General features: G+C 43.9%; 1 protein-coding gene across 1 annotated transcript in view; it reads right to left on the bottom strand.

Moving 5' to 3' along the window:
• The window catches only part of TAX1BP1 (Tax1 binding protein 1), a 152,095-nt gene that overhangs the window by 78,070 nt on the left and 53,845 nt on the right, over positions 1–20,180 (bottom strand). Inside the window, exons 4-5 of the mRNA XM_069729916.1 lie at positions 10,052–10,239; positions 8,165–8,323 (exon numbers count right to left, since the gene is read on the bottom strand). Of these exons, the coding sequence (XP_069586017.1) occupies positions 8,165–8,323; positions 10,052–10,239 (347 nt within the window). The remainder of the gene's footprint in view (positions 1–8,164; positions 8,324–10,051; positions 10,240–20,180) is intronic.

The following is a 20,180-nucleotide window of genomic DNA, read 5'->3' as shown; positions in this document are numbered from 1 at the left end:
ACAGCTATGGGGCACAGTGAACGGTGCAGAGCACCGTATATGGCACAGCACAGCTATGTATGGGGCACAGTGAACGGTGCAGAGCACCGTATATGGCACAGCACAGCTATGGGGCACAGTGAACGGTGCAGAGCACCGTATATGGCACAGCACAGCTATGTATGGGGCACAGTGAACGGTGCAGAGCACCGTATATGGCACAGCACAGCTATGGGGCACAGTGAACGGTGCAGAGCACCGTATATGGCACAGCTATGGGGCACAGTGAACGGTGCAGAGCACCGTATATGGCACATCTATGGGGCACAATGAACGGTGCAGAGCACCGTATATGGCACAGCTAGGGGGCACAATGAACGGTGCAGAGCACTATATGGTTCACACCTATGGGGAAATATGAACGGTGCAGAGCACTATATGGCACAGCTATGGGGAAATAATTATCTATTTTTATTTTTGAAATTCACCGGTAAATGCTGCATTTCCACCCTAGGCTTATACTCGAGTCAATAAGTTTTCCCAGTTTTTTGTGGCAAAATTAGGGGGGTCGGCTTATACTCGGGTCGGCTTATACTCGAGTATATACGGTAACGCAGAACCATGAAAATAAAAAAATAAAAATTCTTTTCTCAAAAATGATTTTTTAGCCCGCAATTTTTTATTTTCCCAAGGGTTACAGGAGAAATTGGACCGCAAAAGTTGTTGTCCAGTTTCTCCTGAGTACGCTGATACCCCATATGTGGGGGTAAACCACTGTTTGGGCACACGTCGGGGCTCAGAAGGGAAGTAGTGACTTTTTAAATGCAGACTTTGATGGAATGGTCTGCGGGCGTCACGTTGCGTTTGCAGAGACCCTGGTGTGCCTAAACAGTAGAAACCCCCCACAAGTGACCCCATTTTGGAAACTAGACCCCCCAAGGAACTTATCTAGATATGTGGTGAGCACTTTGAACCCCCAAGTGCTGCACAGACGTTTACAACGCAGAGCCGTGAAAATAAAAAATCATTTTTCTTTCCTCAAAAATGATGTTTTAGCAAGCAATTTTTTATTTTCACAAGGGTCACAGGAGAAATTGGACCCCAATAATTATTGCGCAGTTTATCCTGAGTATGCTGGTACCCCATATGTGGGGGTAAACCACTGTTTGGGTGCACGTCGGGGCTCGGAAGTGAGGGAGCACCATTTGACTTTTTGAATACAAGATTGGCTGGAATCAATGGTGGCGCCATGTTGCGTTTGGAGACCCCTGATGTGCCTAAACAGTGGAAACCCCTCAATTCTACCTCCAACACTAATCCCCCCACACCCCTAACCCTAATCCCAACTGTAGCCATAACCCTAATCACAACCCTAACCCCAACACACTCCTAACCACAACCCTAATTCCAACCCTAACCCTAAGGCTATGTGCCCACGTTGCGGATTCGTGTGAGATTTTTCCGCACCATTTTTGAAAAATCCGCAGGTAAAAGGCACTGCGTTTTACCTGTGGATTTACCGCGGATTTCCAGTGTTTTTTGTGCGGATTTCACCTGTGGATTCCTATTGAGGAACAGGTGTAAAACGCTGCGGAATCCGCACAAAGAATTGACATGCTGCGGAAAATACAATGCAGCGTTTCCGCGCTGTATTTTCCGCACCATGGGCACAGCGGATTTGGTTTTCCATAGGTTTACTTGGTACTGTAAACCTGATGGAACACTGCTGCGAATCCGCAGCGGCCAATCCGCTGCGGATCCGCAGCCAAATCCGTATGTGCACACGCTGCGGAAAAACGCTGCGGTTTACAGTTCAATGTAAACCTATGGGAAACAAAAATCGCTGTATACATGCTGCATAAAAACTGCACGGAAACGCAGGGGTTTACATTCCGCAGCATGTCACTTCTTTCTGCGGATTCCGCAGCGGTTTTACAACTGCTCCAATAGTAAACCGCAGTTGTAAAACCGCAGTGAAATGCGCAGAAAAACCGCGGTAAATCCGCGATAAATCCGCAGCGGTTTAGCACTGCGGATTTATCAAATCTGCTGCGGAAAAATCCGCAGAGGACCAGAATACGTGTGCACATACCGAAACCCTAACCCTAGCCCTAGCCCTAACCCTAACTCTAACCCTAATCCCAACCTTAGTGTAAGAAAAAAAAAATTCTTTATTTTATTATTGTCCCTACCTATGGGGGTGACAAAGGGGGGGGTCATTTAGTATTTTTTTTTATTTTGATCACTGTGAGGTTTTATCACAGTGATCAAAATGCACTTGAAACGAATCTGCCGGCCGGAAGATGGCGGCGCCCAGGAAAGAAGACGGACGGACCCCGGGAGGCCGTTAGATCGGAGCATGGGGGGGTGAATCGCAGTGCGGGGGGGTGGATCGGACTGCGGGGGGGTGGGATTGGAGCACGGGGGGAGGATTGGAGCACGGGGGGAGCGGACAGGAGGACGGGGGAGCGGAGCACAGGACGGAGGGGAGCGGACCACAGATCGGGGGACTGGGGGGGGGCGATTGGTGGGGTTGGGTGGGGGCACATTAGTGTTTTCAGCCATGGTCGATGATATTGCAGCATCGGCCATGGCTGGATTGTAATATTTCACCAGTTTCTTAGGTGAAATATTACAAATCGCTCTGATTGGCTGTTGAAAGTGAAACTGCCAATCAGAGCGATCGTAGCCACAGGGGGGGTGAAGCCACCCCCCCTGGTCTAAAGTACAACTCCTCCTGTCCATGCAGGTCGGGTGAAATTGGAGTTAACCCTTCCACCCGGCCTGCAGGAGCCCATTCCGGCCATGACGCATATGCTGCTTCACAGGTCGGAATGGCACAGGTTTTCATGACGCATACGGTGCATCAAAGGTCGGGAAGGGGTTAAGCAGGATGAGGTGTACTTTGGTTGGAATTCAACTGACACTGGAATGGCTGTCAGACATGTAGAGAAGATAATTTTTATAAAAACTGCAGTGGTCTCTTAATTTTTGCCAGAGCTGTATATGCGAACATGTGTATATGAATCTAGGCCATGTGAAAACACAAGACAAATATTCGATATGAATCATACTACTCAAAAATATTTGCAAGGTAACATAGTAACATAGTTAGTAAGGCCGAAAAAAGACATTTGTCCATCCAGTTCAGCCTATATTCCATCATAATAAATCCCCAGATCTACGTCCTTCTACAGAACCTAATAATTGTATGATACAATATTGTTCTGCTCCAGAAAGACATCCAGGCCTCTCTTGAACCCCTCGACTGAGTTCGCCATCACCACCTCCTCAGGCAAGCAATGCCAGATTCTCACTGCCCTAACAGTAAAGAATCCTCTCCTATGTTGGTGGAAAAACCTTCTCTCCTCCAGACGCAAAGAATGCCCCCTTGTGCCCGTCACCTTCCTTGGTATAAACAGATCCTCAGCGAGATATTTGTATTGTCCCCTTATATACTTATACATGGTTATTAGATCGCTCCTCAGTCGTCTTTTTTCTAGACTAAATAATCCTAATTTCGCTAATCTATCTGGGTATTGTAGTTCTCCCATCCCCTTTATTAATTTTGTTGCCCTCCTTTGTACTCTCTCTAGTTCCATTATATCCTTCCTGAGCACCGGTGCCCAAAACTGGACACAGTACTCCATGTGCGGTCTAACTAGGGATTTGTACAGAGGCAGTATAATGCTCTCATCATGTGTATCCAGACCTCTTTTAATGCACCCCATGATCCTGTTTGCCTTGGCAGCTGCTGCCTGGCACTGGCTGCTCCAGGTAAGTTTATCATTAACTAGGATCCCCAAGTCCTTCTCCCTGTCAGATTTACCCAGTGGTTTCCCGTTCAGTGTGTAATGGTGATATTGATTCCTTCTTCCCATGTGTATAACCTTACATTTATCATTGTTAAACCTCATCTGCCACCTTTCAGCCCAAGTTTCCAACTTATCCAGATCCATCTGTAGCAGAATACTATCTTCTCTTGTATTAACTGCTTTACATAGTTTTGTATCATCTGCAAATATCGATATTTTACTGTGTAAACCTTCTACCAGATCATTAATGAATATGTTGAAGATAACAGGTCCCAATACCGACCCCTGTGGTACCCCACTGGTCACAGCGACCCAGTTAGAGACTATACCATTTATAACCACCCTCTGCTTTCTATCACTAAGCCAGTTACTAACCCATTTACACACATTTTCCCCCAGACCAAGCATTCTCATTTTGTGTACCAACCTCTTGTGCGGCACGGTATCAAACGCTTTGGAAAAATCGAGATATACCACGTCCAATGACTCACCGTGGTCCAGCCTATAGCTTACCTCTTCATAAAAACTGATTAGATTGGTTTGACAGGAGCGATTTCTCATAAACCCATGCTGATATGGAGTTAAACAGTTATTCTCATTGAGATAATCCAGAATAACATCCCTCAGAAACCCTTCAAATATTTTACCAACAATAGAGGTTAGACTTACTGGCCTATAATTTCCAGGTTCACTTTTAGAGCCCTTTTTGAATATTGGCACCACATTTGCTATGCGCCAGTCCTGCGGAACAGACCCTGTCGCTATAGAGTCCCTAAAAATAAGAAATAATGGTTTATCTATTACATTACTTAGTTCTCTTAGTACTCGTGGGTGTATGCCATCCGGACCCAGAGATTTATCTATTTTAATCTTATTTAGCCGGTTTCGCACCTCTTCTTGGGTTAGATTGGTGACCCTTAATATAGGGTTTTCATTGTTTCTTGGGATTTCACCTAGCATTTCATTTTCCACCGTGAATACCGTGGAGAAGAAGGTGTTTAATATGTTAGCTTTTTCCTCGTCATCTACAACCATTCTTTCCTCACTATTTTTTAAGGGGCCTACATTTTCAGTTTTTATTCTTTTACTATTGATATAGTTGAAGAACAGTTTGGGATTAGTTTTACTCTCCTTAGCAATGTGCTTCTCTGTTTCCTTTTTGGCAGCTTTAATTAATTTTTTAGATAAAGTATTTTTCTCCCTATATTTTTTTAGAGCTTCAATGGTGCCATCCTGCTTTAGTAGTGCAAATGCTTTCTTTTTACTGTTGATTGCCTGTCTTACTTCTTTGTTTAGCCACATTGGGTTTTTCCTATTTCTAGTCCTTTTATTCCCACAAGGTATAAACCGCTTACACTGCCTATTTAGGATGTTCTTAAACATTTCCCATTTATTATCTGTATTCTTATTTCTGAGGTCAATGGGAGGAGTGCAAGATCAGTCTGGATGCAGCCACATCCATACACTAAACAAAGGAAAAAAAAACAACCAGCACTCCCAATGTGAACACATGCAAGCTGCAAGCTGTATCATATAGATATAAAGAAACACAGCAGCACATGTATATGAATCTAGGCCATGTGAAAACACATGGATCTTGCACTCCTCCCATTGACCTTGCAGGTGGCGGTAATCATCTCTACTTGCCCATAAATTGTAGGTTTAGCCCAGAATGACATGTTTGTCCTAAGTTGTAGGCTGGTGGCCCAAGAGTGGCATGTACAGTAGAGTAGGACCCATCAGAGGGAGATCACCTTGCCGTGGTTGATGGGCACACATGAATTGGCCAATTTATGCGCTAAGAATCTTCATTTTATCTATAACTAAGTTTTAAGAAAAAAAATTTTTTGAAAATTTTTTTATGAAAAAATATTTTTGAGTAGTATGATTCATATCGAATATTTGTCTGTGTTTTCACATGGCCTAGATTCATATACATGTGCTGCTGTGTTTCTTTATATCTATATGATACAGCTTGCAGCTTGCATGTGTTCACATTGGGAGTGCTGGTTGTTTTTTTTTCTTTGTTTAGTGTATGGATGTGGCTGCATCCAGACTGATCTTGCACTCCTCCCATTGACCTTGCAGGTGGCGGTAATCATCTCTACTTGCCCATAAATTGTAGGTTTAGCCCAGAGTGACATGTTTGTCCCAAGTTGTAGGCTGGTGGCCCACGAGTGGCATGTACAGTAGAGTAGGACCCATCAGAGGGAGATCACCTTGCCGTGGTTGATGGGCACACATGAATTGGCCAATTTATGCGCTAAGAATCTTCATTTTATCTATAACTGTAAGTTTTAAGAAAAAAAATTTTAAAAATTTTTTATGAAAAAATATTTTTTGAGTAGTATGATTCATATCGAATATTTGTCTGTGTTTTCACATGGCCTAGATTCATATACATGTGCCGCTGTGTATATATATTATTACAAGTCTATACATTCGCCCCCACCCTTACCAGTGTGACCAAGTACTTAAGAGTAGGACTTCAAAATAATGTTACACAGTACCCAAATAATTTCTCAACGCATTTCTTCCTGTATCATGAGGATTCATCAGGGGATGTACTGGGGAGGAACTTAGAATAGATCAGGGGAACCACGACCATCAGATGATCATCAGGACCCCAGCAGCAGGCATGCAGAGTGCTGCCTGGCCAAAGTAAGGCCCAGCGACCACATCATCAAACTGAACCAACACCAAGAACCACAATAACACATGCTCTAAATGTCTGATAGGTCCATGTCTTCTCAGTTTGCGTAATAATTAAGTTTTGTTCATACTAGTGAGATGCTTAAAACAGTTGAGTATATGGGGGTCTTAAAGATGCCGCAGCTGTACACCACTAGTACAACTACCTGTCACTGCTTCCAACTATGAGCCACTCCACATCCTTCTGACATGAGAAATACATGTGTAGACACTAGACACAGAGGAGCATGCCTTCCACCAGGATAGTTGATGGCTGTACACCATGGTCGTATGTTGCATCGGCACCGCAGATTGTTGTTAGGCGTTTGGTTATCCACGCAAGTTTCGCCTCAATTTGCCTTTAAGTCACACTGATGTACAAACCAGAGGCTTGAGTTATGAAGCCTTTACCCTGAAATATGGTCAAGATCCACAAAAAGTCACCATCGTCCCATGGTGCCTCCTCTACATGACCACCAGCAGAAGCAGTTCAACTATTTTATTGGGAAACAGTAGCAAAAAGGAGACACCGAGGGCATGTGCACACGTAGGAAAAGTGGTGCAGAATGTTCTGCACAAAATCCGCATCTCCTGGCAGAATCCGCAGCCGCGAATTTGCCGCGGTTTTTATGCAGATTTTGTGCGCATTTGCCACGGAATTGATGCGGATTTTCTGCAGTTTTTGCCACTGCGGATTTCTGTCATGGAGGGGTGCAGAAACGCTGCAGATCCGCACAAAAGAAGTGACGTGCACTTCTTTTAAATCCGCAGCAATTCCGCACTGATTTTTCTGCACCATCTGCACAACCTTTTTTTTTTTTTTTAGACATTGATTAATCACAGTGCGGATCTGCAGCGTTTCTGCGCAGAAAAAATCCGCTGTGGATCCGCAGCAAATCTGCATCGTGTGCACATAGCCCAATAGCGTTTTATTTAACAAATTTGCAGCATGCTTACTTTTTATATGCCGACTTGCATGTGATGTAACGCGAGTCTGCCAGAACAGAACTGTGCAAACCAAGTAGAGGCGCTCGGTGCACCCTTGGTGTGGCCAATCATTAAGTGCACCTTCCCACCTGCTTGTTTTCTATCTCCGCCCGTTTGTGGCTCTATAAAGCCAAAGCTGACAAAGAAGAAGAGGGGGAGATGGAAAACATGTAAGTGGGAATGTGCACTTAGCACTTCAATGTTTGGCCACCCCTAGGGTGCACTGAGCACCTGCACTTGGGTTTGAAGAGTTATTCAGTCCTGACAGAGTCTCTAAGATATTTCAGCCAGTTTACCAGGAAGTAACTTTACGTTACTCAGGGAATCTACTAGCATGAATAAGATGCTTATAGTGGCATTAGGACACCCGGAATAGTGCCCCAATATCTCATGTGTGGCACCACTGAAAAGTAGGCAGCTCCCTGCCCAACTGAATAAGGGGCACCCTGTGCTCGCGCTTTGCCCTTCTTTCAGCACACTAATGCCATGATTGTGACGGCGAGATACCACTCAGGCAGACAGATGCAGGACCAAGTACACAACCAGAATTATATCAGTAGTAGAATGTTAAGATGAAAATCCAACACCAGGAACACAATTCACAAGACGGGAAACTCTAGCAGAGAAGATTTTGTATGGGCACGTGTCAAAAAGGTCTAAACAATCAAGTAGGATAATTTATTAAGACTTACATCTCGCTCTGCGATCAGCTGGCCCGAGCACTCCCGCTCACGTGACAGGGCACTTTCCAGTCCTTCCACCTCTTGCCTTAGCTGGGAGGTCTCCTTCTCCAGCACAGAGGTTATCTTCAGCAACTCCTCTTTTTCTTTCATAGTCTTCTCTATTTTGAGCTGAAATGATGAAAAGCAATAATTACTACAGGATGGAAAGTAACACGAGAGAACGGCAATTACAGAAATGTAATAAAATAGAAAATGTAGCCCGAGTCCTTTGGTTTTAGATTCAGTGTCTCTACTAAGCCCCCTGCTAGTTCTAGGGTGCCATTTCAGAGACCTTGTGCTATGATGGGATGAAGGTAGGGAGTAAGATGTTGGAAGTGGGCCATCTTGGAACCCTCCTATACCAGATGTTACACACGGCCAAGAGGTTCTGCTCGCTATAGACATGGATCTAGTAACACTTCCGTTTCATGTGCAGCCCTGTCACAAGGCTGAGTTCTCCCATCACTGTGGTATAGAAATGTCCCTGAAGCAATGACTGGATGATGGCGCCTGCCGGTGGGGACAGCTGAACGATTCCAACTGGAAATGGATTAGTAATTATCCTCTGTTTTCAAGTTTATGACATAAGGAAATACAAGGCTTTCTGGCTATTTTTGAACTTTGGGAGATTTACTTTTTTTCTTTTTTTGTGCATTTCTGATTTTTTTTGCTCCCCAACTTCCGAGAGCCATAGCTAGATTTTTATACAGACAGACCGCTGTATGAGGGCTTGGGTTTTACAGAATAACTTGCAGTTTTGAATGACATTGTTCACTTTATCATACAATATACTGAACAACGGGAATTAAATTCTATGTGCGCTGACACGGTGACCTGTGGCTGTGCTTCACAGGAGCGCTGGCATGACAGGCACGGGGGCTTTCAGCAGACCCCTGGCTACCCGCAATCATGTTGCCAAGTGGGGGTGATAGGTGAGTGGAATGGCACGCTGCCCGCAATGCCGACCTGAAATGCCACCCTGAGAAATTAACAGCGGCATACAGGGAGATAAAAGCAGCAATTGTAGCTCAGCTCTAATCACTGCGGCTAAAGGCAGATGCTGACTGTGTAACGCAGCCAGCATCTGTGGTGATGGGAGTCCAGGTGTACCAGCCAGTGAGCCGAGGAGTAAACACTTTCTGCTCATTATAAGACTTGTATCCGGCACTTTTCACCAGTTTATCTCTTTACAGGTTATATCCCTAATTTTGAGTGGTCTCTGACCTAGTAAGAGGAAACTAGCTGCAGTGATGTCCCCCAAATGCAGCACTTAGAGACAGGAGGGTTTCCTGCTTTTTTTAATCGCCATGTGGAACATATTCAAAAGCATCATGGGGACATCGTATAGCACCACTCAGTAGTGTAGATGTGACACCAGCACTGGATTGAGATAAACACTTCTAAAAAGCAGCAGACGGTGTGTGTCACTCTGCCATTCCTCGCTCAGCGACAGACCTAAATCAGTCAGCTCACTGAGGAGTCAGATTACAGCCGCCTCCTGTTCCGCAGTTTTTCAGCGTGAACAATGAGTTTAGGAGGTGGGGCTCATATGTGAAGAAATAATCTTATTTCTGATGATCTATTACACAATTTCTTATGTTCACTTGTACTATAGATTCAATCTACAGTGACCATTTACTCTGATCTGCCAGCTGTGAATGTAGCAGCATATCACAATAGCTTTACTACCAAACATTACAAAAGATGTTTATGAGAGAAATCTCGTTAATAAATATAAAGTGGATCAAAGTTGCCATTTGGAAAATGACGTCCCAGAGGCTGTAAAATGCCTAATTTTATCTACACACAATTACAAAACTAAGATTTGGCATAAATCCGTATATATCTTAAACGTACCTCCAGTAGACCAGCCTTAGTGGTTACCACCAACATGTCTGAGTGACCTTCATCTTCCATTGTCAATAGCTCATCTACAGGTGATGACGCGCGAAATTGGAAGGGTGTGCTTGCTCCACGAATCTCTCCTTTATGGGTCACATAGCAGAATTGGTAAAATTCTCCATCATCGTTAGGAAGATAGTATCCTAAATACACAATCCAAAGATGGACAATGAGTAACATTTTTAAAGGCATTTTTTTTTTACATACATAGTAACGTTAAAGCACCCACTTTTTATTTTATTTTTTTTTTAAATAATTTCTCTGTCGGAGTGTTATCACTAAATGCAAGTTACCTGCTCCTAGTATCATACTCAAAGGCCACAGTTCATCTGTTCAACGCCACTCCGGTCATCTTTGGCTGTTTGTGACCTGTCGGATCGCTCCAGTGTTTGTTGGGGGAGCTGGAGATCACTTCCCAATGTAAGTCTATGACAGATCAAGACCAGAACGCAGCCCTCAGACTCGCACTGAACTTGTGACTGTTACATCTGACTCCCGGGCAGTCAGAAATGGTGGTCACAAGATGGCGGAGTGGGACCAGAGTGGCACTGGGAGGAGCAGAAGACACCGGCTGGTAAGTACCGTATATTATTATACTAGGGTCAGGGAACATGCATTAGTGATACCACTCCAGTGGTTAAATTAAAAAAACAAAAACGCTGGAGTGGTGTTTTAAGGAGGTCGAATGTAATAAATTATGATTTCCAGACTCAGACTAATGTTAGTCACCATTGTGGCAAGTTTGCCGGAATATTGAATAAGTATATAACATTGCGAGCGCTTTTCCTTTTTTTAATTCAGTGGCTGGACAAATGTTTTAATTGCATGCAAGTGAGACCCCTTCCACACTGCATTCACATTCAGTGGTCCCGTCACTCAAGTCCGAACACCATCCCCTCAAAACGGGATTCGGGTGTATACACCAATGGGGCGCCATTGATCTAAAAGTGCAGACGGAGTTACCATGGGCGCTGTAGCACACTGTTTTCGACTGTATACACCTACTGGAGGCAGTCACCCAGCTGCAGTCTACGTCTGGGTGTCCACCTCCAGTTGGCGCATACACCCATAATGGTGCACAACAGAACACATGGTGACTCCGTCTGCATCATTATAGTCAATGGCCCCGTCGGTGCATTCACCCGTATTTCATTTGGTGGGGGATTCAGACATAGGTCCTGACGGGACCACTGAACGTGCAGGAAGAATGCAGTCTGGGAAGTGGCCTGGGGCTGCAGAAGAATATCTCCTTTATGACAGACACTGCTGCTTCACTACAGCCCTACTTGGAGCTTTCACACAGCTCTGATTCCTGACAACCAGAAGCAAGCTTTACTGGCTAATGTACAACCCAGTATAAACAGGTCAGTTTATGACGATGTTATAACGATGACTATTCATAACGATGTCAGTTTGGCCTAGCGAAAATGCCAGAACTAATTAGTGGTAATGGTTTGGAGATGATAAAGTTAAGGTGCCCCGAAGATTTAGTAGTATCTTGATTTATATAAATGGGTCTATATATTCGATTTTGTGTATTAACTACTCTTAATAGCTGTTTGCTACACCTGGGGCTAATGCACCAAGCCAGCAGAAAGCCACGAGCCACACACCAGGGGCCCACGATCCACATGTAGCTCTCGAGAACCCCAGTACCGGAGTATCAGACTGACTGATCCTGTGGCAGTTAGATGACCTCAGTACAACGTATGGTCATTTGGTAAAATCAGAAAACCTCTAAGATACACTTAGTGCAAAAGACACAGAACAGACTGAGAGGAACACTTTCTAAATAACTTTCCACGTCTGAGAATTTACAACTTTATTTTAGGTAGAAAGCAATTTCCGAGTAAGCAACATTACCTGACAGTCTGCAAAAATAAAAATACATATATAAAAGAGTCTTCTAAAGATTTAATAAGAGCATCCGGAAGGAGGCTGTGTGCAGAGAGTATGAGCGAGGCCTGCAGCAGCAGCACAAAGATGGATTGCTACAAGTTGAAATAACATCACTGTTTGCGGAGCCAGGTACTTTGGATTGTAGTAAAACAAATGTTTATTCTGGATGGTGGTAAAGCTCTTTAGCACATTTTGCTTTCTGCGTACTTGGACGTTTTTACATCACAAGCGTCCTGCGTACACCCGCGGAGCCGGACACTTACGCGGCAGCAGCTATTCAAACAGGGAAACTGCAGTTTTTCTATCAACAGTGGATCAGGTTTGGGAATGTGAGCATTACGCCTGCAGGATTTCAGAAAACACCACATTCACAGAATCACTATCGTTGGCCATGTGCTTCCAGAATGACTGGTGCACCTTGTCAGACTTTATTCAGAAATGCAGCTGGGCCCTCATTCCACTCAGGAGGCTTCACAGAGACGGCACAAAGGACTGGTAGGATAGGCTAAAATGTGTAGGAGACTTGGTCAACTGCCTCTATACTGTAAATGACCTCTGCATAAATGAAGAGAACAGGAACTCTAGCGCCACCTATTGGATGCAGCAATCCCAAAAGTCAATATCGACCCCAGGACGTATATGACCTATTAATATGGCATACACATGTAAAGCGCCATGGAATAAATGGCGCTATAATAATAAATAATAATATTACAGGTAACAAATGTTACACTAGTCCTACCTGTGTGTCTCATATTAGTGGTCTTGTTCCTGAGAAATGTCATATTCTGTCTTTATGTTAATGATTTATTCCAGGCTCCGGGGCGTGCGATGCCTGGAAGAAATTCCTGCCCTCGGTCTTCATTGTAATACTTACCCCCTCCCATGCACGTCAGATATGGCCTGGGGAATCCTGCGCCCTGCACTCCCTCCACAATCCATACCTCATCCTCCCTTCTATGGGTGCTGCATTCAGGGATCATTGTGCAGGTGCCGGCGAGGCAATGCGACTTACGCTCCAGTGACCTCTGGTGTGCGCGCTGATAAGGTGCTCTCCCCATTTCCTCCCTGCATAGTCATCGCCATGTACACATGGTTCCTAGTGATGACAATGCAAGGAGGATGTGGCGAGAGCACCTTATTGGCGCGTACGCCAGAGGTACGCATTGTGGAGGGAGTGCAGGGTGCAGGTGTGTGATTTTGGGGCCATAACTGACGCTCATGGGAGGGGGGGTAGTACTGTAATGAAGATAGGGGGCTTGGATTCCTTCCATGCACCACACGCCCCGAAGCCTGGAAGAATTCATTAGCATAAAGACAGAATATGACATTTCTCAACAAGACCGTTAATATGAGGCATACAGTTAGGACTAGTGTAACATTTCTATTACCTGTATGCCCATATTAATAAGCCATATACGTCCCGGGGGGGGGTGACAGATTCCCTTTAACGAACCTTGCCACATGAAGCCAAAATATAGACTCAATTTGCAGACACGTTTTGGAGTATTTGTCCCTTCATCAGTACAAAGCAGGAGATACAATTTGGCTGATTCATATAAAAGTATACAGTAAAAAAAAAAAACCTTTCTACTGTGCTGTATACTTTTTACAATACAAGTTTATTAGTGATGTAACCCTCTTTATGCCTAGACAATGAGATACATCGCAGCCTTCCATCAGATGGATACAACAGGAGATCCTCCAGACATAGGTCTTCTACTAGGCTCTAAATGTGATGGCAACAGAGCCTTATGTTTACAGCTTAATGATAGGTTTAGTAATGGGCACTGACACACCCTATAAATCAGAGGTTCTACATCCTAGGACCCCTACCAATTAGTGAGGAGCGAACGCGCTTGGATAACATCTAATCAGAGCATGCTCGGACCTTATCTAAGCATCTGGGCGTGCTCGTATATTATGGTCGAGTTTCTCTGGCTGTTGAACAGCCTGAACACATTTGGGGATTCCCTAACAATCAGACAAACTCCATGTGTTCAGGCTGTCTCCGCCACAAATCGTGCAGCCGCAGGGACTTGAACATAATATACGAGCACGCCCATATACCACAGCACTCCGATAACACCAGAGCATGCTCGGATAAGACGTTCTCTCATCACCACTACCAACCACTCAAAACACTTGTGTGATGTGTGCAGCTCACAAAGCAGGAGGCTCTACTCCTGGCTGAGCGCACACAGCGCTGCTTACAGGCTCCATAACAAGTCAGTCAGCCCACGCTCCAATCTGGGTGTAAGCGCACACACTTCCCAGCCAATACAATGTTCTGTCTGCACATGGAGGCAGGAGTAGAGCGCTCTCGCTTTCTGAGTAGCACACAACAGATAATGTTTTGAGAGATCAGTGGGGTGGGACCAGTCTCGGGACCTAGATGAGACCTCTCAGGGACCCTCGTGGCCCCAAACTGCCACCAATACGATACAAGGCCCCAACCATGTGTTTTGTGTGAGAAAACTCTGGAGCTATGTGCGGCTAAAACACTAGCCAGGACTAGTCCTGCAGGGCAACTGTTCCCCAGACTAGTCCTGACCTTGGATACTGCAATCTCCATCTTCTTCACGGTGCTCCGTCATGGTTTCAGTGCAGGACTTGGTGAAGCTATGTAGAAGCACGGTGAAGGTGTCAATCATGAAGCGTGGGATGATCATAGCACCTAGGGTAGAGGCTAGTCTGGGGAAATAGATGCCCCTTGTCATGGCTAATAAAGCACATCATGAGAGACGACAAAAAAAAAAAAAAAAAAAAAAGGTATTTTGCTGCTAGAGAGTTTTGAATAAAACACAGGTATAGAGCTCTGAATAATTTTGGTGGCAGCTTTGAAGCCTTAGGTAACCGGACAGGTCCCATTAAAGCAGCAATTCCTATAAAGCCTATAGCATAACTAAATTCTAACCAGAGCGGTCAAGGTTTGGTACATTATGTAGTAATTTGAGCCATGCACGTTCTCTGCTAAACTGCTTTCTAATCCAGTAAATCCAACTCTCCTCCTTTAAAAAAAGATGCAGAAAGTGTCTAAAGCATAATAAATATGGTGCAAATCATGAAAAACACTTTTTGGCACAATATGCATCAGAATTCTTGCACTCCACTGTGATAAACCTCCCACTACATATATTTAATACATGAAATGTACAACAGAAGTACAGTAATATTTATTTTTCTGGAGTTGGTACGTTTCTGCTTTATATACCAAGTGTAAAATCATACCAATTTATTTTCATTGACGCAAAAGCACAGTTGCACATACAGTGCCTTCCGAAAGTATTCCGAAATTTAATGAAAGGTGGGACGTGCAATATTATTTGGCCCCTTTAACTTAATACTTTGTTGCGCCACCTTTTGCTGAGATTACAGCTGCAAGTCGCTTGGGGTATGTCTCTGTCAGTTTTGTACATTGAGAGACTGAAATTCTTGCCCATTCTTCCTTGGCAAACAGCTCGAGCTCAGTGAGGTTTGATGGAGATCGTTTGTGCACAGCAGTTTTCAGCTCTTTCCACAGATTCTCGATTGGATTGAGGTCTGGACTTTGACTTGGCCATTCTAACACCTGGATATGTTTATTTGTGAACCATTTCATTGTAGATTTTGCTTTATGTTTGGGATCATTGTCTTGTTGGAAGACAAATCTTCATCCCAGTCTCAGGTCTTTTGCAGACTCCAACAGGTTTTCTTCAAGAATGGCCCTGTATTTGGCTCCATCCATCTTCCCATTAATTTTAACCATCTTCCCTGTCCCTGCTGAAGAAAAGCAGGCCCAAACCATGATGCTGCCGCCACCATGTTTGACAGTGGGGATGGTGTGTTCAGGGTGTTGAGCTTTGTCGTCTTTACTCCAAACATATCGTTTGGCATTGTTGCCAACAAGTTCGATTTTGGTTTCATCTGACCAGAGCCCCTTCTTCCACATGTTTGGTGTGTCTCCCAAGTGGCTTGTTGCAAACTTTAAACAACACTTTTTATGGATATCTTTGAGAAATGGCTTCCTTCTTGCCACTCTTCCATAAAGGCCAGATTTGTGCAGTGTACGACTGATTGCTGTCCTATGGACACACTGTCCCACCTCAGCTGTAGATCTCTGCAGTTCATCCAGAGTGATCATGGACCTCTTGGCTGCATCTCTGATCAGTCTTCTCCTTGTTTGAGATGAAAGTTTAGAGGGACTGCCGGGTCTTGGTAGATTTGCAGTGGTATGATGCTCCTTCCATTTCAATATGATCGCTTGCACAGTGCTCCTTGGGATGTTTAAAGTTTTTTAAATCATTTTGTATCCAAATCCGGCTTTAAACTTCTCCACAACAGTATCACGGACCTGCCTGTTGTGTTCCTTGGTCTTCATGATGCTCTCTGTGCTTCAAACAGAACCCTGAGACTATCACAGAGCAGGTGCATTTATACGGAGACTTGGTTACACACAGGTGGATTATATTGATCATCATTAGGCATTTAGGACAACATTGGATCATTCAGAGATACACAATGGACTTCTGGAGTGAGTTTGCTGCACTGAAAGTAAAGGGGCCGAATAATATTGCACGCCCCACTTGTCAGTTTTTGAATTTCCACAAAAATTTTAAATAACCAATAAATTTCTTTCAACTTCACAATTGTGTTCCACTTGTTGTTGATTCTTCACTAAAAATTTACATTTGGTATCTTTATGTTTGAAGCATGATATGTGGGAAAAGGTTGAAAAGTTTCAGGGAGCCGAATACTTTCGCAAGGCACTGTAATTTTACCGGTATAGTCTCTTTTTAGAACATCTTGGTGCAGCTAGTTAGAAAAAAAAAAAAGTTTTACTATTTGTCGATGGGTCCCCTGCCGAGTCTGTGCCACTGCTCCCGGCATCATTTGTTGGCTGCCCCTGATGTCGCATCGACAGCCCATCGGGTGAGCTTAGTTGCTCTGCGCAGTGTGTTCCAACTACATGGGCAGAGCTGCTGCCCTCAGTGGCAGGCTGCTGCGCCCAGTGGCAGGCTGCTGCGCCCAGTGGCAGGCTGCTGTGCTGTCCATGTGATGTCAGTGCGGCAGCCAATCACTGACACCAGTGGTGGACACTGAGCGCTGCACACAAGGAGGATGAGTGAAGTACGTCTTGTTTTTGCCTTATTACAAACTGTACCTGGGGAGCGGGATTTTCTGAAAGGGAATAAGAATTTATTAAATCTTTACAATGCACATTTCATGTGTCTCACCCATATGAGACGAATATAAACTTTTTTCTGTGCATCAAGTTATGAGAAACTAGGCAGTCTGCAAGCTGCTCGGCATCACAGGTCAGCTGCACTTTGTAGATCTACGGGCTGCTACCGTTTTAGGGCTCGATAGTAAAAGCATGCATTCAGAACTTGGCTCGTTCAAGTCTCAAATGGACATTTTACAGAAACTTCATAAAATCCAGCTTTTTATGCAGGTGACAAAATGGAGTGTGCTATGTATCCCTAGTTTATGGCCTCTCTGCTAGTTTATACAGGTGGAAGCACCCAGCTGCTATTGGAAAGCAACACAGGACGTTACTGAGCTGCTCAGCAAACAGGTGAATTACTGGGGAGCCCCCGACAGCAAACAGACAAAAGGCAGAAATCATCAAGGGAAGGGTGGAAAGGAAACATTTGTGCTGGTTATACTGGGCTTCTACACACTAAACTACTAATGTAAAATAGCTAAATAAAACATGTCAGTTTTATAATATTAAATGTAACATGGAGCTGTCAGAGCTCCTGAGTGTTTGTTTTAGGAAATACCATTAAATGTTTTCGGAGCCAATTTAATTTTGCATTTTGTTGTGCTGCTGCTGTGATTTTCCTCCTGAAGATATCTGCATAAATTGACAACTGGGTGTTAACATTCTCGTTGGCAATGAAGTCAGTGTTCCATTAGTGCACACAGCGGGAGTATGTGGGGCCAGACCGGCATCCGCACGGGCCGAGAAATGATGGGAAATCAGGGTAAGGGCTGTAGGTTCCATGATGGCTTCCTCATGTAAGGAAATACTGCCCTGGGAAGGCAGTGATGGCAGCGAGGCACAAGAGTTACACAGCCTTTCTATTGTTAAACCAAGTAAATCTAGGTACATTGTTACAAAGTGAATTTAGCCATTGAACAAAGGACAAAAGTTGACACAATAGGCATATAACAACCCCAAGTGCTAAGAATTACAAAATGGAGGAAAATGGTGTTTTGGGCTAAAATGCTTATGTATTAATAATTTAGTAAAAAATATTTTAATAAGGAAAAAGACAGATAAAAAAAAAATACATGGGCAAGAAAGCAGTATATGTAAATTAGCAACAATTAAAGAAGCATGCATATGCTTATCTAATATATAAAGCTGAATGTGTGTGTGTATGTATGTATGTCCGGGATTGGCATCTGCACCGTCGCAGCTACAGCCACACAATTTTGCACAGTCACACGTCTGGACCCCGAGAGCGTCATAGGCTATATTGTGAGGTGAAATTTTAACCCCGCGCTTTCCAATTCACCAAACAATTTTGCCCCTATCTACATAATGGGAAAAAATGAAAGGAAAAGTGTTGGAGGCAAATTGACAGCTGCCAGATGTGAACAAGGGGGACTTAAAGAATGAGAGCGATGGCGCCAAAGAGTATATACCGTACAGTTGCTAAGGTGGGGCCCCGACATAGCATACTCACCACACACGGGGATATGAACACACACACAAAATGCGCCACACACTACCACGTGCTTGAACACCTATACCAACCCTCAACGCACATTTCACCACACATACACCAACCTCGCCACATAAAAGTCGAAACACAAAAGTCGCCACTCAAAACTCGCCACGCGCAGAACTCGCCACATGCAAAAACTAGGCTCTTGCAAAACTCGCCACAAGTGCAAAACTCACCTCATGGAAAACTCGCCACACGCAAAACTTGCACACGCGGAAAAATTGCCACATGCACAAAAGTTGCAACACATGCAAAAGTTGCCTCACACAAAACTTGCACATACTCAAAAGGCACCACACATAAAACTCGCCACGCGCAAAACTTGCTGCACACAACTTGCTACACTAACCTGTCACATGCAACTCGACACACAAAAAGTTGCTACACGCATGTTGCCACACAAAACTCATCTCACAAAAGTCGCTACATGCATGTCGCCACACGCAACTCAACACACACAACTTGACAAACGAAACTCGCCCTAAAACACACACAAGTCTGGTATTATCCTTCAAAAATAAAAATCTGATTAATAAGCAGACAAACTACAAGAGCAACAAATGTACCATATAGGAAATACGGTAGCTGTCAGTCACATGACCTGTCTATTATGTGTATGTGTGAGCTAATATATACTGCCAGGGGGAGGGCTTCCTGTTGGCTGGGGATTTATCAGGCTGCCAATTTAGCTTACAAATACGGAGGTAAAAATACTGAGCAAATAACGTCTGAATGAGGTCTAATACAGGAGGAGATGACACACCGGTATATACTATATATAGGGGAGATGACACACAGATATATACTATATAGAGGAGGAGATGACATACAGGTATATACTATATATAGAAGATGACATGCAGGTATATACAGGAGGAGATGACAGATATATACTATATACAGGGGAGATGACACACAGGTATATACTATATACAGGAGGAGATGACATACAGGTATATACTATATATAGAAGGAGATGACATTCAGGTATATACTATATATAGGGGAGATGACAGCAGGTATATACTATATACAGGGGAGATGACATACAGGTATATACTATATATAGAAGGAGATGACATACAGGTATATACTATATACAGGGGAGATGACATACAGGTATATACTATATACAGGAGATGACATACAGATGTATACTATATATAAGGGAGATGACAAACATGTATATACTGAGGTGATGAGGTGAAAATGAGAGGTGTGAGGTGAAAATGAAAAGGTGTGAGTGCAAAATGAGAGGAGTGAGGAAAAATAGTGGAGTGATCAGAAAATGACAGATGTGAGGTTGAAATGACAAGTGTTAGGGGGGAATGAGAGGTGTGAGGGAGAAAATGAGAGGTGTGAGGGAGAAAATGAGAGATGTGAGGGGGAAAATGAAAGATGTGATTGGGAAAATGAGAGGCGTGATGGGAAAATAAGAGAAGTGAGGTGCTATAACTAACCACGGA

Source organism: Ranitomeya imitator, chromosome 6 (assembly GCF_032444005.1).
Source record: "Ranitomeya imitator isolate aRanImi1 chromosome 6, aRanImi1.pri, whole genome shotgun sequence".
Lineage (NCBI taxonomy): Eukaryota > Metazoa > Chordata > Amphibia > Anura > Dendrobatidae > Ranitomeya > Ranitomeya imitator.
The sequence above is the reverse complement of the archived record's forward strand: the minus strand, read 5'-3'. Positions and strand labels throughout refer to the sequence as shown.